A 14,927-nucleotide genomic window follows, 5' to 3' on the forward strand; every position below is an offset into this window, starting at 1 on the left:
TATAAAATATTCACACTCAAATCTAAATACTTTTGTCCTTTCAAACTCATTTGTTTTATCACTAAGAATTCCATACAGAAAGTGTGATGTTTGCAAACTCCAGTATTATGATTATATGTTATTATAAGTGAATGTTGGTGTATTTACTGGCCACATTGTTGTCCTCTTTATGTTCCAGTCTCTCAGTGATGAAGACTCCTTTAGGAAAATGTGTTCAGTGAAGGAAGTCATGGCAAAGATCCAGGAGCTGCTTGGCAGTCTGGTGGAAAGGTCGGGTCATCACTAAATCCGCGTGTTTCTGGAATTAAACATAATTTTTCTTTTAAAATTGTGTTTTGCTTGTAAAAACCAGGATGCACAAAGATGGCCGTCAGCCTCAAACCTTCAGGCTCACAATACGAAGATACTCAGCGACCAACAAGTGGTTCAGCAGGGAGAGCCGCCAGGGCCCAATCCCAGGCGGCGTCGGACAGAAGATCGTCTCTGGTAGGCTGAAGTTACAGGAAATGAAACATTAATATTGCTTTGAAGAATGCCCAAAAGGACATAATGGTTGTCCGTTTATACATGTGCAAATTTGAACTATATGTTTAGTAACATTTTCAGGTTTTGGTTTAGTTTTTGATTGTAAATGATGAGCGTAATAACTTTCTTTGTTTCCACAAACTTGATGCAAAAATTCTCCATGCGTCGAAATTCTTTCAGTTATTATTGCCAAATTAAATCATTTTTAGGTTCATTATATGCATTAAAAATAAAATCTCTTAGTTTTTCGACATGTAAAGCCCCAAAAGTGAACTTGATGCACTTTGAACTTAGTTTTATAAAAATCAGATAAGCTTTGAGGCGTAAGCTTAGTTGCATAAATGGAGATATTCTATTTTTCCTTTCATTTTGGGGAAAATTCAAAATGATCAATTATCCCCAGGGAACATTGAAGACGCCGTGTCACAGCTGGTCCTGTTGGCTGTGAAGCTCTTCCATAAGATGGTGGACTGCAGCACGGCATTTCACCTCACACTCATCAACGTCTGCTTCAGTAACCTGCAGAGCAGAGGGCCGGCTGCGAGCGGAAAGGGTGCCATCACGTCATTCTTCACGCACAACGCATCACCCAGGAAAACCCAGATATTGTCCATACAAAACCAGGTAATCATGGGCTTTAATGCAACTTTTTATGAATTAAAAAATAATGATTTTTTTTTCTATTTGAGCAGAAAAATAAAAGATCAATATTGTTTTTCATCAAAGCTAACAAAATAATTATCTGTTAACTATGAAATTGACTCATTTACTTTAATCAAATTTCTATAATATGCTAATCTAACTGATCTAGTTTTGTGTATCTTGTGCATTGTTGCTCTGTTGTTAGTAATTTATTAGATCATTAAAGCTTTTCTTCTGCTGTTTTGTTCCTGCAGAATAATTCAGCCCAGAATGCTGACAGTTGCCTTTTGGACCATCAGATCAGTGAATGCAGCAGAAATGTTCCACCAAAAGGTCAAATGACTTGTAACTCTGAACAATCAGAGGAAAACTATGAAGCGTCCTGCAGCACAGAGGGAATAAATTCGGACAAAACCAAACCGCCACCGCACGTTGACCCGGAGGTGTTCAGGCTCCTTCCAGAAGAAATCCAGAAGGAACTTTTATCTCCTGATTATCTGAACTCCCTGCAAAGCCACATGTCGAAACACGAGCCTCCAGAAAACGATTCATCGATGAAAGCAGACTGGTCCAGAATGAATCACCAGCAGCCGGCAGGAATGAGAGTAATTACTGAAGAAAACGCCATGGAGCAGGACAAATTATGGCTCCCCCGGTCATCTGACTGTAACATCCCGGGAAACGTGGACCCTGAGGTGTTTTCTGAACTTCCCCCGGACGTCCAGAAGGAGCTCATGTCTGAATGGAAGCAGCAGAACCCGGTTCTGAAGACTCCGTCATCCAGGAAAACAGGAAAAGGCTCCATCTCCAAAGGCAAAGACAGAAAGGCTGAAGGAAGGAGCAGCCAGTCGAATAATCTGCACAAGTATTTTAAACCCTGTTAGAGAAAAACAGTTGGGTCATAATGAGGACTTTGTTTCTCTAAAGAGTTACTGTTCTCGCTTCTAGGTTCTAGGAAAATAAAAGAAACCTCTCACTGCTCGTTGATTTTCAGTGTCGCTACAGCAAATTAAAAGTAATGTTATGGAGCCTTATGTTCAATAAATGACTTTATTTTAATAGAAAAAAATGGTTTAAAATGCAAACTATTATGCAAAATTCATGTTTTGCAATGTTTTTGTAATTCCATTTGGGTCTCAGCTGCTTCTAGAAACAATTCATGTGCTTAAAAAAAGAAAACACCCCTCCACCCAAAATAACTAAAATTATTAGTTATTTTATTAGCTTTTGGCCGTTTTTTGAAAACGGCCAAAAACTGTTTTCAAAAAACGGTTTTTGGCAATAAGTTTTTTGATGTGTAGAAAACGACCCGTTTCAAAGCGTCCCTATTGTTGAGTCACACTGCGCCGTTACCTAGCAACCCGAGCAAAGCCCAACCTGTCACCTAGCGACCCAGGTGGTGCGCCAACATGTGGAGCTGGTTTTACAGATGTATGCACACTGTACAATGGCTGCTGGAAAAGACATTTAGAAACAACTTGCTGTATTCTTGTTGGTTGTGCAGAAGGCTCTACTTCTGCTTTTCAAGGATATACAGTTGTGTAATTGCGCATTTATTTGCAGCCATTTTCAGGTGAGTGTAAACATTGAGTTGGGAGGCGTGACCAACAGCAGCTTATTTGGATTTCAAGTGACAAGAGGCTCTAAAACATCTGATTCTGAAAGCTCAAGATAGGCAGAACTGACCAGACTAAAATGAACTAAGAACAATTTTGTGTAAAAATGTAAATAACATGTTTTCTATAGACCATATAAAGAAAGAATTTTAGGTCAGCTTTAAATTTTGTTGTTTTTGTAGAATATTAAGAGAAGCAGGATTACACAGTCTGTAAAGTGGGCCATATTCCTCACTGGGATGTTTTTTAAAACTAAAATCCAAGGCGGCACATTATTAGTAGAATTTTCTGACTTTTCTTCCCCTCCCAACCCTCCTTTCCTTCACGAGAACCAGCAGTAAACAGGCTGTAAGCGCGGCTCCGCCCAGATCTCAGGCTGGAAACTCCTCCCCGGATCACATGTGAGGCGAGAGAAAAGGTTCAGGGTCTGCAATGTGCCTTCACTTCATGACAGCTAATAGTTTTATTTCATAAAGTGGTGAACGGCTTCTGATTGGATGTTTGTGCTTCCAGCAGATAGATCGGTAAGATTCCTGTCACATTCAATAGTGCTGAGAATTTTAGGAAACTAAATCTGCTTCATTCTTTAAATAATCTGTCAGTTTCACAGAAATGCTACTTACTGCTGTTTGGTTGAATTTTCAATCACCTTAAAGTATTACGATACCTACATTAGCAATAGTAATTGACTGTTTATCATTTTTAAATGAAATCCACTCAGTTTTTGATTGTCAGGCTGCTCCTAGTCAGCGCCACATCTCATAACGATGACCTCAGCGGCGTAGCTCTCTAAGTCAATGAAAGGATTCTTATTTTGCTGAGCGAATTCAGGAAAAACTCCAGAGGCATTTGACTGCTCATGTGGAATCCAGCCCCAGTCATGTGCTTGTCCTTCTGTGATCAGGGAGTTATTATGTGCTGTTAAGCCTCTCTGATGGTCATGCAGAAGGAAAACAGTAGCTTTGATGGAAGAATTTAACTCGCCCTGTCAGGATTTACTGAAAATCACTCTAATGTGTCTGAACTCCCATAAAAATCCGCAGAGAGTCGTTCGCAGGTTCAACCAAGCAGCACAATGGTGGACTGGGACTATGACTATCTGATCAAACTGCTGGCACTCGGCGACTCAGGCGTGGGAAAGACCACCTTCCTCTACAGGTACACGGATGGCAAGTTCAACAGGAAGTTCACGACCACGGTGGGAATTGACTTCAGGGAAAAGAGAGTGGTGAGTGCTGGGGAAGATAAAACTAGCTAAACTCCTTCCATTATATAAACAAGTTCAATATGAAACAAAAACATGCCAAGATAAATCATTTTGGTCATTCTAACTAAGCTAAAACAAGAACATTTTGGTCTGATTTGTGTTTTTATTCAGTGTATGTAAATATCTGATTTAAACTGTTTGTAATATATCCCTAGAATTTCTACATCATATGTTAAATTGATGCTCTACATTAAAATGTATCATGTTTTAAGATATTACTGCATTTAAAATGAAACAAGAGTTTGACCATCAGAAGAACTGTGATGGTCAAACAGTCAGAGACTTCTGCCCACAGCCATTACCATCTACAACAACTCTTTAATTAAATGAGTTACAATAACATTTAATTTCCCTTTGGGATCAATAAAGTATTTTTCAATTGAATTGAATGTTGATAACACTGAACATGGCTGACTAGATCACATGTCCTTGGAGTGAACCAATGTTAAATATGTTAAGGTTTATTGTTGATTCTAAGGGACGTTGGTAATTTGGTGAAAGAAACCTAAAGTTTGGTAACATCAGCATAACGTATGTTGAAATTATATAATCTGACCTAGGTGGAGAATAAAGATAACAAAGTTAGAGCCTTGAGGATCGCCCCTAATGACTTTTTTTTTCATCCTGATTGAAACAAAGCTGTCCTGGTTTTCCAAGTAAATGACGATGGAGTTGTTTGGTTCAGGTTTACACGGGAACCGGTGCTGATGGGACGAGTGAGAGGAACTTCAGAGTCCACCTCCAGCTCTGGGACACAGCGGGTCAGGAGAGGTAAGTTTGACATTTTTGACATTGATGTGTGTTAAGAAGATGCTCTTTACTAGAATGGGTAAATATCCTTCATTCCAAGGTTTCGCAGCCTAACAACGGCTTTCTTCCGAGATGCAATGGGCTTCCTGTTAATGTTCGACTTGACCAATCAGCAAAGTTTTGTTAACGTCAGGAACTGGATGAGTATGTTGTGTCTTCTCGTTTCCCTCCTGTTGATTTCTAAGCCTGGTTGATTCGTGGTTTCAGGTTAGTTGAAGCAGTTTCCCTTGTGTTTGTGCAGGTCAGCTTCAGGCCAACGCATACTGCGATAACCCAGATGTGGTGCTGGTGGGCACTAAGGCAGACATCAGAGACACGAGGAACGTGAACGCCAAACTGGCCAGAGAGATGGCTGACAGATACGGGTGAGTGGAAACTGACCAGTTTTTATCAATAAGGAAGATTGGCCTTTTATCTGTTGATAGGATTGTTTTCCTGAGATATCCTTTTAAAGACATTTAAGCAAAATAAAATGTAAAGATAAAAATATTTGTCGATCTCATGAACTGATTTGAAGATGCTGCATCTTGTACAGTTTTGTGAAATGTTTCTGTTTCCCTCAGCGTCCCCTACTTTGAGACGAGCGCTGTGTCAGGAGTGAATGTGGATGCCGCTGTGCTCACCCTGCTGAACCTAGTGATGAAGAGGATGGAGCAGAGCACGTATGGGGCCCCCGGCTCTGAACCCAACGGCAGCCCTACGGCCAGCCATGAGGTGGAGGAGGCCCCCGTCAGGAGGTGGTGCTCTTGTTAATGTTCCCAGCAGCAGCACCAACAACGTAAGAGAAACAGACTTTAAAAAATGGTATTTAGACAAAGATTTATTGGAATCTCCCATATTTCTTTTGGTTTCTCTTGTTGTGTCAAGAACAGAATAAACTACTTTTGTCAGTTTGTCCTTCTAGTTTGTTTTCAAAACAAAGAAGCAATAAAGTATATAGTTATGAACTTAATATATATATATATAAACAAACTTCTTCATTAGTCTTACCTGATTAGAAAATGCAAATGAAAACAAATGTTTGAGAATTTCAAAGGCACAAAGTGAATTTATACAAAGAAACTTAGCTAGTTTACAAAGTGCTATTATTTTTATTGATTTCTGTGAGTAATTTTATAAATTCTTAAAAGTATTAATATTATACTCATAATAGTATTTTCTTAATATTTTTTTTTTTTACATTATTTCTCATCACATAAATCTTGCAAGTACATATGCTATGTCTATTTGTTTGTTTAAAGGTGACCCTTCAAGCTTCCTTCAACAGGTTAGGATACGTCTATAGTCTATACAAAACATGTTCATAACATTTTTTGCACAAAATCATTTTTAGATTCTCAGATGATGACATTTTAGTCTGTTCACTTCTGACTATTTTCAGCTCTTTCCAGAATGAGTTGTTTTAGGGCCTCTTGTCACTTTAAATACAAATAAATGGTGCAAACAGATCTGCAATTATACAGCCGTACATTTTTGAAAAAACGCTTTTAGATAGTAAGTCAACAACAAAACACTTGTCTTTTCCAGCAGCCATTTTACTGCATGTGCTGGAGCTCCACTTAGGTTGCTAGGTTACAGGCTGGGCTTTGCTGGGGTTGCTAGGCAACGGTGCAGTGCCTGTGGAATGTAACTCCACAATCAAGAGGTTTTTAAATGGCTTACCAAAAAACACAGAAACGACTGGGAGTTGTCGTTTTTAAGCACTTGGTCTGTTTTTAGAAGCAGTTGAGACCCAAATAGAAGAACAAACACTGCATTTTGCATTTGACCTTTAAAACAGGTCAGTCAGGGACTAATACCCTGTATTTCAGTTAGATTACTTAAGCCAAGTTTCCATGGCACAATTTTTTGTCTAGATTTTCCCCTTATGAGAATCTTAGAATGTTCCGCATTCTAAGATTGTTGCTTGCAATAATCATAACCGGTCATTCTGCCAAAATAATCAAGAAATAATTCTAGAAGTTTTTTTAAAAAGTATCATGGTTTTAAGTGGAAGTAAATTTGGGGAGGAAAGTGGATCAAGCTCGATCAGAACCTTGTTCACAGTTGTTTCTTTATTTCACATTGAGAAAATACAGCTGACATGTATTTTCTGCTTAAAAATTAACTGAGTTATTACACAGCAGTGTTGTAACAAATGATGCATATCACATCTGCTGGAAGTGTCTCAATGAAAATTAAATGACTCAGTTTTTTTTGTTTTCTGCATTCTTAGTTCGGATGTCTGTCATAACTGGTCCATAATTAAAAAATAAAATACACCTCATCATTATAATTGGAAAAGTCACATTTGTTATTTGTTGTAATCTGTGTAAGATGTAATTTAATGTTAAAAGCATAGGAAAAAAAAAGTTAAACATTCAGTCAGCAACAATAAACTGATTTTACAGTCATAATATTAACTGAAGGTTTCATTTTTTTGTTTTGTTTTTAGGTTTTACTGATAAAAATGCAACCTTTCATATTTTCCTTTCCATTTGGAAAACATTCTTATAAAAATATTATTGTCACAAGTGGTGATGGACCTGGACCCATAGGCATGTACTGAACATACAAATACAATGAATAAAATACTTTATGTTTATGAAATTGCTAAGTATTATAAAAAAAAGTATTTTTTTCTTTTCTTTTTGTAATGATCTAATAGATGTTTGTGTTACAGAGCGGTGTCGAAAGTGATCCAGCAGATGGCATCAATGCAACCATACGCAGCATTTGTGGGGAAATTAAAGGAGCAACAATTATTGCTTTTAACATAAACCTTTTCTAAACTACAACTAACCAACAATAAGTATTATATCTGTTTATCAGATATATATATATTTCTGAGTCAAACTCCTCAGCTCATATCAATCTGAACTATCTGATAAAAATAGCACAAAAAAAGGCATACCGTTACAGTTAAACTTATTTATGCCCCTTACAGTTTAGTTTTAATTTATATTTATTCATCTGCCCTGTGGATCAATAGCTTGTGTTTTTACCTTGTAACAAGATGTTCCTGGACTCAAACCCCGGCCTCGGCTCTTTCTGCACAAAGTTTGCATATTCCTCCCATGTATTCGTGGGTTCTCTCCAGGTAATCCAGCTTCTTCTTACAGTCTAAAAACATCAATACCAGGGTGACTGATTGCTCATAATTGCCTTTAGGTATCAGTGCGTGTGTCTGTGTGTGCCCAGAATATGGGACTTCATACACATTTAAAGAAAAACACTGAAGTCAGTAAATGTCAGTTAATCAATATTGCATCCGTTGGTTAATTTTTGCTTCAAAAACCTACCAACCTGTTTTTTTCCAGGAGTGTTGGAATAAATGAAACATGATTTAAAATAGTATAATTAGGCCCAAATGCAAATGCAGGTTAATTTCTATGATGGACTTGTTTCTTATTTTTGGGGAGGCTGTAAGAGTTGATTAATGCTTAAAGAAATAAATATAATCTTATAGTAATTGAACAGTAAAGAATTGTACTAATGTCCATTAGAGGTGCTGTTTGACAAAATATACAGAATTATAATGTATTTTATCAAAGTGAATAATTAAAGGAATATTATAAATTCATAGTTTGATAGATTATGGATATTTCCTGAATGACAGATAACATATCATTGATCATGCCTCCATCTTAAAGTTTCTCAGAAGACCAAACACAATGATGAAAAATATATTTGAATCAATATTCATACAAAGATGCAGTTTCAATTTAGTTTGTTTATATAATTGACAAATGTCATGTAGGGTCACTTCCAGTTTATACATTTACAGTCAATTCAATCCATTTCACAAGACAGATTCAGAATCAGCTGCATGGATTTCAGTTCAATCCTGGTAATTAAACAGTGAACTAAGGTTATTTACAAAGATGTTACCACTGATAACTAATTTTATTATGTTGTTAAATAACTAGACAGGAGTTTCATTTACTAAATTTAATGTAGAAAATAATGCACACTTGTAAAAAAAAAATCAATCAAAGGAAAGGAAGAGCAACAAAGAAACCATAATTAACTTCATTAAATTAATTTCTTATACAGCTGTAATTATTTCAGTTTACAGATCTCGGCTGTGTCTCCAAACCGGAAGTACAGTTGTATTCCAGCGTAGAGCGGCTGAGTGAAGCTGGTCTGGACTCTGTGGATCAGAGTCATGTTCTCTGAGACGTTGTAGAACGACAGAGTACCAGCTGGTTGGTCCAGGTAAACCCCAACTCTGGAGAACTCAGAACCAGGGATGGGAGTTTGGATGCTGTTGTGCAAAAATTGGTGATTGTTTGGGCAACAAAATAAAGACCAGGATTTATCATTTTGTCCAAATCCTGTTTTATAGACATCCTTGTATGCGACCGCCACATAACTTCCTCGTCCTCCTTGTCCTCCCCACTGCACCTCCCAGTAACATCGCCGAGACAAACTCTGTTTACTCAGGATCTGGAACTTAACTGACAACCTCTCTGGGTGATCGGGATAGAACTGACTTTGTTTCATTAGGGTCACCTTCCTGTTCCCCTCAGACAGCAGGAGGTTCATCTGAGCTGTGTTTGGATCCAAGGTGATTTCCTGTGAATATYKTAGGAAGTCATCTCTGGTCCTTGGTTCTGGTTCTGACAGTAGAAYATCCACCTCAGGGACTTTCAGTGAGATGTTTGTCCATTTCTCCTTCAGGATGTCCTGCAGTTCATCTCTCAGCTTTGACACGGCTGCTGTCACATCTTCAAAGTACCTCAGAGGACGAACATTGATGCTGGATGAGTGTTTGGWCTCACTAACAGCAGACAGTGAGGGGTATTTCTGCAGAAACTGGATGTCATCCTCTGTGTATGAGAGGTGTTCCAGCTCAGCGTCTTTCCTCTTCAGCACAGTGATCTCCTGCTCCAGCTTCTCCTGAAGATCTCTGACTCGACTCACCTCGGTTTCCTGCTGAGATCTGATCTGCTGCTTCAATTCAGAGATTCTTTTCTGGATAAGACAAACTACCTCAGTCAAGATTTTCTCATTTTCCTTCACTGCTTTATCAGCCGAAACTTTAATGGCGTCCACTTCCTGCTGAAGTAGCTTCATGTCTCTCTCTCCATCTTGGATTGTCTGCTGGATTTCTCCTCTCTTCACCTCCAGATCTTTCTGCTTCTCCTTCCTCTCTGCCGCAACTGAAACCACGTCGTGACCTTTATGTTCATCCACCATGCAGACGTAACAGATGGTCTGCTGGTCGGTGCGGCAGAACATCTTCATCACCTCATCGTGATGGGAGCAGATGCTGTCATGGAGCTGCTTGGAGGGCTGCACCAGCCGGTGCTTCTTTAACTGAGCCACATCGTAATGAGGCTGCAGGTGCTTCTCACAATAAGACACCAAACACATCAAACACGACTTTATAGCTTTTAGTTTCCTCCCAGTACAAATATCACAGGCCACATCTTCAGGTGCAGAATAACTCTGATCAGTAAGAGAAGCTCCAAGTCCAGTTAGCTTCAGCTGCTCAATTAAAGCTGCAAACATGATGTTTTTCACCAGGACAGGCCTTGGTGTGAAGGTCTGCCTGCACTGAGGACAGCTGTAGTCACCTTTCTTGTTCTTTTCATCCCAGATGTTTTCGATACACTTCAAGCAGTAGCTGTGTCCGCAGGGAATCGTCACCGGATCCTTCAGTAGATCCAGACAGATTGAACAGGAGAAACTCTCTCGGTCCAGCTGGACTCCTTTCTGCGCCATTTCTTCTCTCAGAGACGGTTTAAGTTTCACTTTCAGAGAAATGAAACCACCCTGATCTCTGCTCTACACGTGATGAGTTTGTGCAGTGAAGGCGTGTCAGCACTATAGGCTGACAAATTGTCTCTGGCTGTGAGGGAAGAAGGAAATCTGTTGAGAGTGACTCTGTTTGAGAGGAGGAACATGAGGGAGGAGAAATCAATGCAGTTTGACAGAGAAACAACGTTGAACCCTTTTTACAACAAAACTTTAGTATCCAATCGTTGTCTTTCCTTTAATTCAGTTTTCCTAGTCTGTCTTATTAAATCAATCATTTGCTGATTCATGAGCCACTGCTTTAGGAATATTTGGATTTCTCTTGGTATTTATTTAAACATGTTTTAAATTACTAAAAGCAAAACAGACATGTTTAAATGCTGCATGGCATTTCTTTAATCATATTTGCTTATGAACAAATATGAAGATTAGTAATTTGGTAATTACACAGTTTGTACAGTCTGTTACATAATCAGCATGGACAATCATGAACTTAACATACATTACAGTATTAATATAAATACATCTCCAATTTTATACATATAATGGACCTGTGTTTGAATACATCTAGATACTTTGTAACTGTCCTCTAATCCAAAAATCAAAGGGAAAATAACCGTAACATAGCCTAACTTATCCAATTAAGATGCTAACGGTTTTTAGCTTTTAGACCCAGGGAAATTAACGGTCACACTAACGTTAGTTAGCACGTAGGCTAGCGCCTGTAAACATTTACTTCTCATGTACAGACATATCTCAAAATATAATTCATGTCAACAAAACACGGCCCTGTAATTATAAAAATTAGAAAAAGTCAATAAAAAATAACCCACCTGTGAAAACAGAAAACATATTCTTTAGTAGTGGCTGCACTGTGCTGCTGACTCATCAGTCTTACGCTCTGTTACGCGCTTCTTCTGCATAAAGCTTGGAAGTCAGTTTCTCTCTCATGCGCCATTACTGCCATCTTTTGGTATTAATAGGTATTGCACCAAAATTACTCCGTGAATGTGAGCCAGCACCACATAACGTAACAATCAAAACAAAAGTAATAAAATAGAAAATTGTTGGTGGTGCTTTTGAATAGCTAAATAATCTTTGGTGGCACATATGAATGCACACATTTATTTATTTATATTTTAAAGCCCTGAGATCAGCGAGCTTTGACGCTACAGATCTCCATTTGCATGTTTACTATGGTTCCTGGTAACCCCATAATCCCCTCGACTGTAATTTAACAGTCCGGAGGTGTTCATAAGTTAATTTCCCAGACACCGAAACACATTAACTCATTACAAAATACATGTCTGAAGCATTGGTGCTGTTTTTAGAAACAGCTAAGATCCAAATGGAAGAATAAAAAGGAACAAAAACAGAATTTTGCATATTACATGCCCTTTAAAGATTGAACAACTATGGCATGTTTGGAGTTTTCGTGTTCTGCTATTTTTTGTTATTTTTAAGGCAAAACAAAACACACACACACATCTTATCGCTGATTATTAAGGGGGAACTTCAATGTCTTCCACTTTGAAAGGAGTCTTGCTCTGTTAATTCTTTGACCGTTTAAATTGGACTACTGTTTTATTGTAGTTGGTTCATAATTATCCCTTCATATTAAAGCTCGAAAAAAATAGAGAATTATACAACGTAGATTAGAAGAAAGAAATTCAGTGGTAGCCTCGTAAATAGTGAATTTTCTAAGTCAAAATATTAAATTATGCAGCTTTTCAGATTTTATAAAGAGAATCATTCAATTTCAGATGTTTTCGCCATAATGTACCTAAATATTTATGTTTAGTCAACGCACTAACGTGATCTAACAGTTTTTTAACCTCCACTACACTCGTTACCCGGGACAACATCGCCCTCTTGTGTTTGCATCAGTTTTTAGCTCAGCTTCGTATTGGGAAGATGATTTGATCACTTACACTGATGTTGCTTTCAAGTGAATACGGAAAGTTTCATCAGCAAACTCCCATGAGCCTGCAGCTTGGAAGGAGAACATGATTGGGTTATTTGAGCTGTGAGATTATGTTGGTGAATTTAAAATAATCAGATGTGATTCAAATCTTGATGATCGAGACAGACGCCGACTTATTTGATCCAAATAAACCAAGCTATTAACTACTAACACCAGCTAAATTTGAACAATAAATAGATTAAATATAAGGATTGAAATATAAAGATAAACATTCATTACCTTCAGATAGTCTTTAAGCTTTAGCTACATTTTGAGGGTAACTGTCCCGCTTTTATTTAAAACTGGGGATAGGGGGCTATTTGTGGCCGTCAAATACAATCTTCAACCCTGAGGAGAGGTGGTTGATAGAGAAAGTAATTATTTTACAAGGACAAAAATTAGAAGAGATCAAAAAGTTAGGCATAACAAGATATTTATCTAGTACAAACCAAGCTTTTTTACATTTTCATTAATTTTGTTGCAAATCTGACCACAATTACCCATAGACATTTACTGAAATGCAACTTTAATGCACATAAATCTGCATTTAATTAATTTAATAACCTCAATAAAATACAGAAGGCGTTTCAGAGGAAGAGTGATCCATATCCTGATCTTGTGCTGAAAATAAACAAAATTCTTATATATTTTTTTCCCAAATGAGTCTGAAATGATTTGCAAATTGGATCAATTTCTATTCGTGAGACAAACATGAAAAACTCCTTTCCAAGGTTTGGTTTCACCATTAATCTGTACATTCTTTTTCTATAATAAAACAAAGATTGATTTAATTTGTTTTATGAAAGTATTACAAGCTTAGTTTATAGTTGAGCAGGTGAAATAAACTAACATTCACTTTTTTATAGTGTTAACTCTAAAAAAAAAGTCCATCTTTTTTGGCTATTGACTTCTTGCTCTGATGCAGACCCAAGTGGGTCAAACTGTTCCCCACTGTGTTCAGGACTTCAGAACCAGCTCACATTACGAAGAAAAGGTGAACTTGTCATGCAGGTTGATCTGGTCATATTGATTAAAACTCAGCAGCTAAAAGTGAATTTAAAGTTTAAAAAATAACTTAGGGACTTAAGCAGACTCTTCAAAACCAAAACAAACCTGTTAAACTTTCAAAAATGTGTAAAAACCAATAATTCCATCTACCTATAAGCTGCTGTTTAGCAGCACATAAACAGAATTTAAAACATTTTGTTTTCAAGCAACTATTAAGATAAGAGCGCCCTCTTGTGTATTGAAAACTGATAATTTGAGAATAATTGAAGAGAAGTCACCTTGTTTCAGGATCATACCAGTTGAGAATAAAAAAATTAACATAAAATGTAAGTGTTCAGGAGTAATAAAAATAACTTTGAACAAAATTACTCAGACTTGCTGCCGAGTCTTACATTTTCTATTTCTAAATAATAAAAAACCCTAACCCAACATAAAATTCAAATGTTGTATTCCTTAAGTAAATGTTACAAGTCATATTTTTGCCAATAATGATTTTTCTTGCCTAAATAACCAACTTTCCTTTGAACAAAGGATGACCAAGCAGAAAAGAAAATCGCTTCTGAAATAAAGACAACTAAAAATGCAGAATTTGGAAGTTCTGCTATTTCTAGATTAACACTGGGACTAAAATAAACCAAAATAACCAAACACTAACCAGCCTGCAACATGCCACTCAGCTTGTGAGCTGTAGTTTCCACACAATTATTCACAACCAGAAATATTTTCTAAACAGCCAAATTTGTCTGAGGGAAAACTGTAGCAGTACATCTGGTCAGCAACCGGTGGGGGATGGGCAGTAGAATACTACACTATAATCTTTTTGACTGGGAAAATTCCCTCCTGCTCTTTCTCTGGCATCTCATTAAAAGTATTTTAAACTTTAGGAACTTGAAGGGAATTTGTTGCTACCTTGAAATCAGTTGCTGATTGGTGACTGATCTACAAAACCTCAAGAGACAGAAATTTCAAACTTTTATGAGCAGATATTTAAAAGAAAAATAATCTAAGGAAGACCAACCCCCCCCCACCCCCCCAAAAAAAACAATTAACTTCATTGAATTAATTTCTTATACAGCTATAATTATTTCAGTTTACAGATTTCAGCTGTGTCTCCGATGCTGAACCAGAGTTGTATTCCAGCGTAGAGCGGCTGAGTGAAGCTGGTCTGGACTCTGTGGATCAGAGTCATGTTCTCTGAGACGTTGTAGAACGAAAGAGTACCAGCTGGTTGGTCCAGATAAACTCCGACTCTGGAGAACTCAGAACCAGGGATGGGAGTTCGGATGCTATTGTACCAACATTGATGATTGTTTGGGCAACAAAATAAAGACCAGGATTTATCATTTTGTCCAAA

At 37.5% G+C, this 14,927-nt stretch overlaps 4 protein-coding genes across 6 annotated transcripts in view; 2 read left to right on the forward strand and 2 right to left on the reverse strand.

Moving 5' to 3' along the window:
* poli (polymerase (DNA directed) iota) overlaps window positions 1-2,201 on the forward strand; it is a 5,858-nt gene extending 3,657 nt beyond the window's left edge. The window contains exons 8-11 of the mRNA XM_008417967.2: window positions 179-270; window positions 353-486; window positions 929-1,149; window positions 1,422-2,201. Coding sequence (XP_008416189.1) covers window positions 179-270; window positions 353-486; window positions 929-1,149; window positions 1,422-2,051 — 1,077 coding nt within the window. The 3' untranslated portion in view covers window positions 2,052-2,201. The remainder of the gene's footprint in view (window positions 1-178; window positions 271-352; window positions 487-928; window positions 1,150-1,421) is intronic.
* LOC103469911 (RNA exonuclease 1 homolog) overlaps window positions 1-11,543 on the reverse strand; it is a 27,960-nt gene extending 16,417 nt beyond the window's left edge. Inside the window, exons 1-2 of one of the 2 annotated variants that reach the window (XM_017306682.1) lie at window positions 11,436-11,543; window positions 7,845-7,962 (exon numbers count right to left, since the gene is read on the reverse strand). The gene's annotated coding sequence lies outside the window, so the exon portion shown is untranslated. Of the gene's footprint in view, window positions 1-147; window positions 238-7,844; window positions 7,963-11,435 lie in introns of those variants that run through there. The other variant, XM_017306681.1, reaches the window with a different exon arrangement.
* LOC103469909 (ras-related protein Rab-27B-like) lies at window positions 2,333-5,755 on the forward strand. Of its 2 annotated transcripts, XM_008417965.2 has the most exons (6): window positions 2,333-3,307; window positions 3,827-4,011; window positions 4,736-4,821; window positions 4,901-5,004; window positions 5,102-5,225; window positions 5,424-5,755. In XM_008417965.2, the coding sequence occupies exons 2-6, from the start codon at window positions 3,859-3,861 to the stop codon at window positions 5,611-5,613; spliced, it is 657 nt and encodes a 218-aa protein (XP_008416187.1). In that variant the 5' UTR covers window positions 2,333-3,307; window positions 3,827-3,858; the 3' UTR covers window positions 5,614-5,755. The 2 variants fall into 2 exon arrangements, with proteins under 2 accessions (XP_008416187.1, XP_017162177.1); XM_017306688.1 differs by lacking the exon at window positions 2,333-3,307 and having other exon boundaries at window positions 3,314-4,011.
* Window positions 8,558-14,927, reverse strand: part of LOC103470640 (tripartite motif-containing protein 16-like) — an 8,862-nt gene continuing 2,492 nt past the window's right edge. The window contains exon 3 of the mRNA XM_017306683.1: window positions 8,558-9,908. Coding sequence (XP_017162172.1) covers window positions 8,902-9,908 — 1,007 coding nt within the window. The 3' untranslated portion in view covers window positions 8,558-8,901. The remainder of the gene's footprint in view (window positions 9,909-14,927) is intronic.

The sequence above is a fragment of the Poecilia reticulata genome, linkage group LG9 (genome assembly GCF_000633615.1).
Source record: "Poecilia reticulata strain Guanapo linkage group LG9, Guppy_female_1.0+MT, whole genome shotgun sequence".
Lineage (NCBI taxonomy): Eukaryota > Metazoa > Chordata > Actinopteri > Cyprinodontiformes > Poeciliidae > Poecilia > Poecilia reticulata.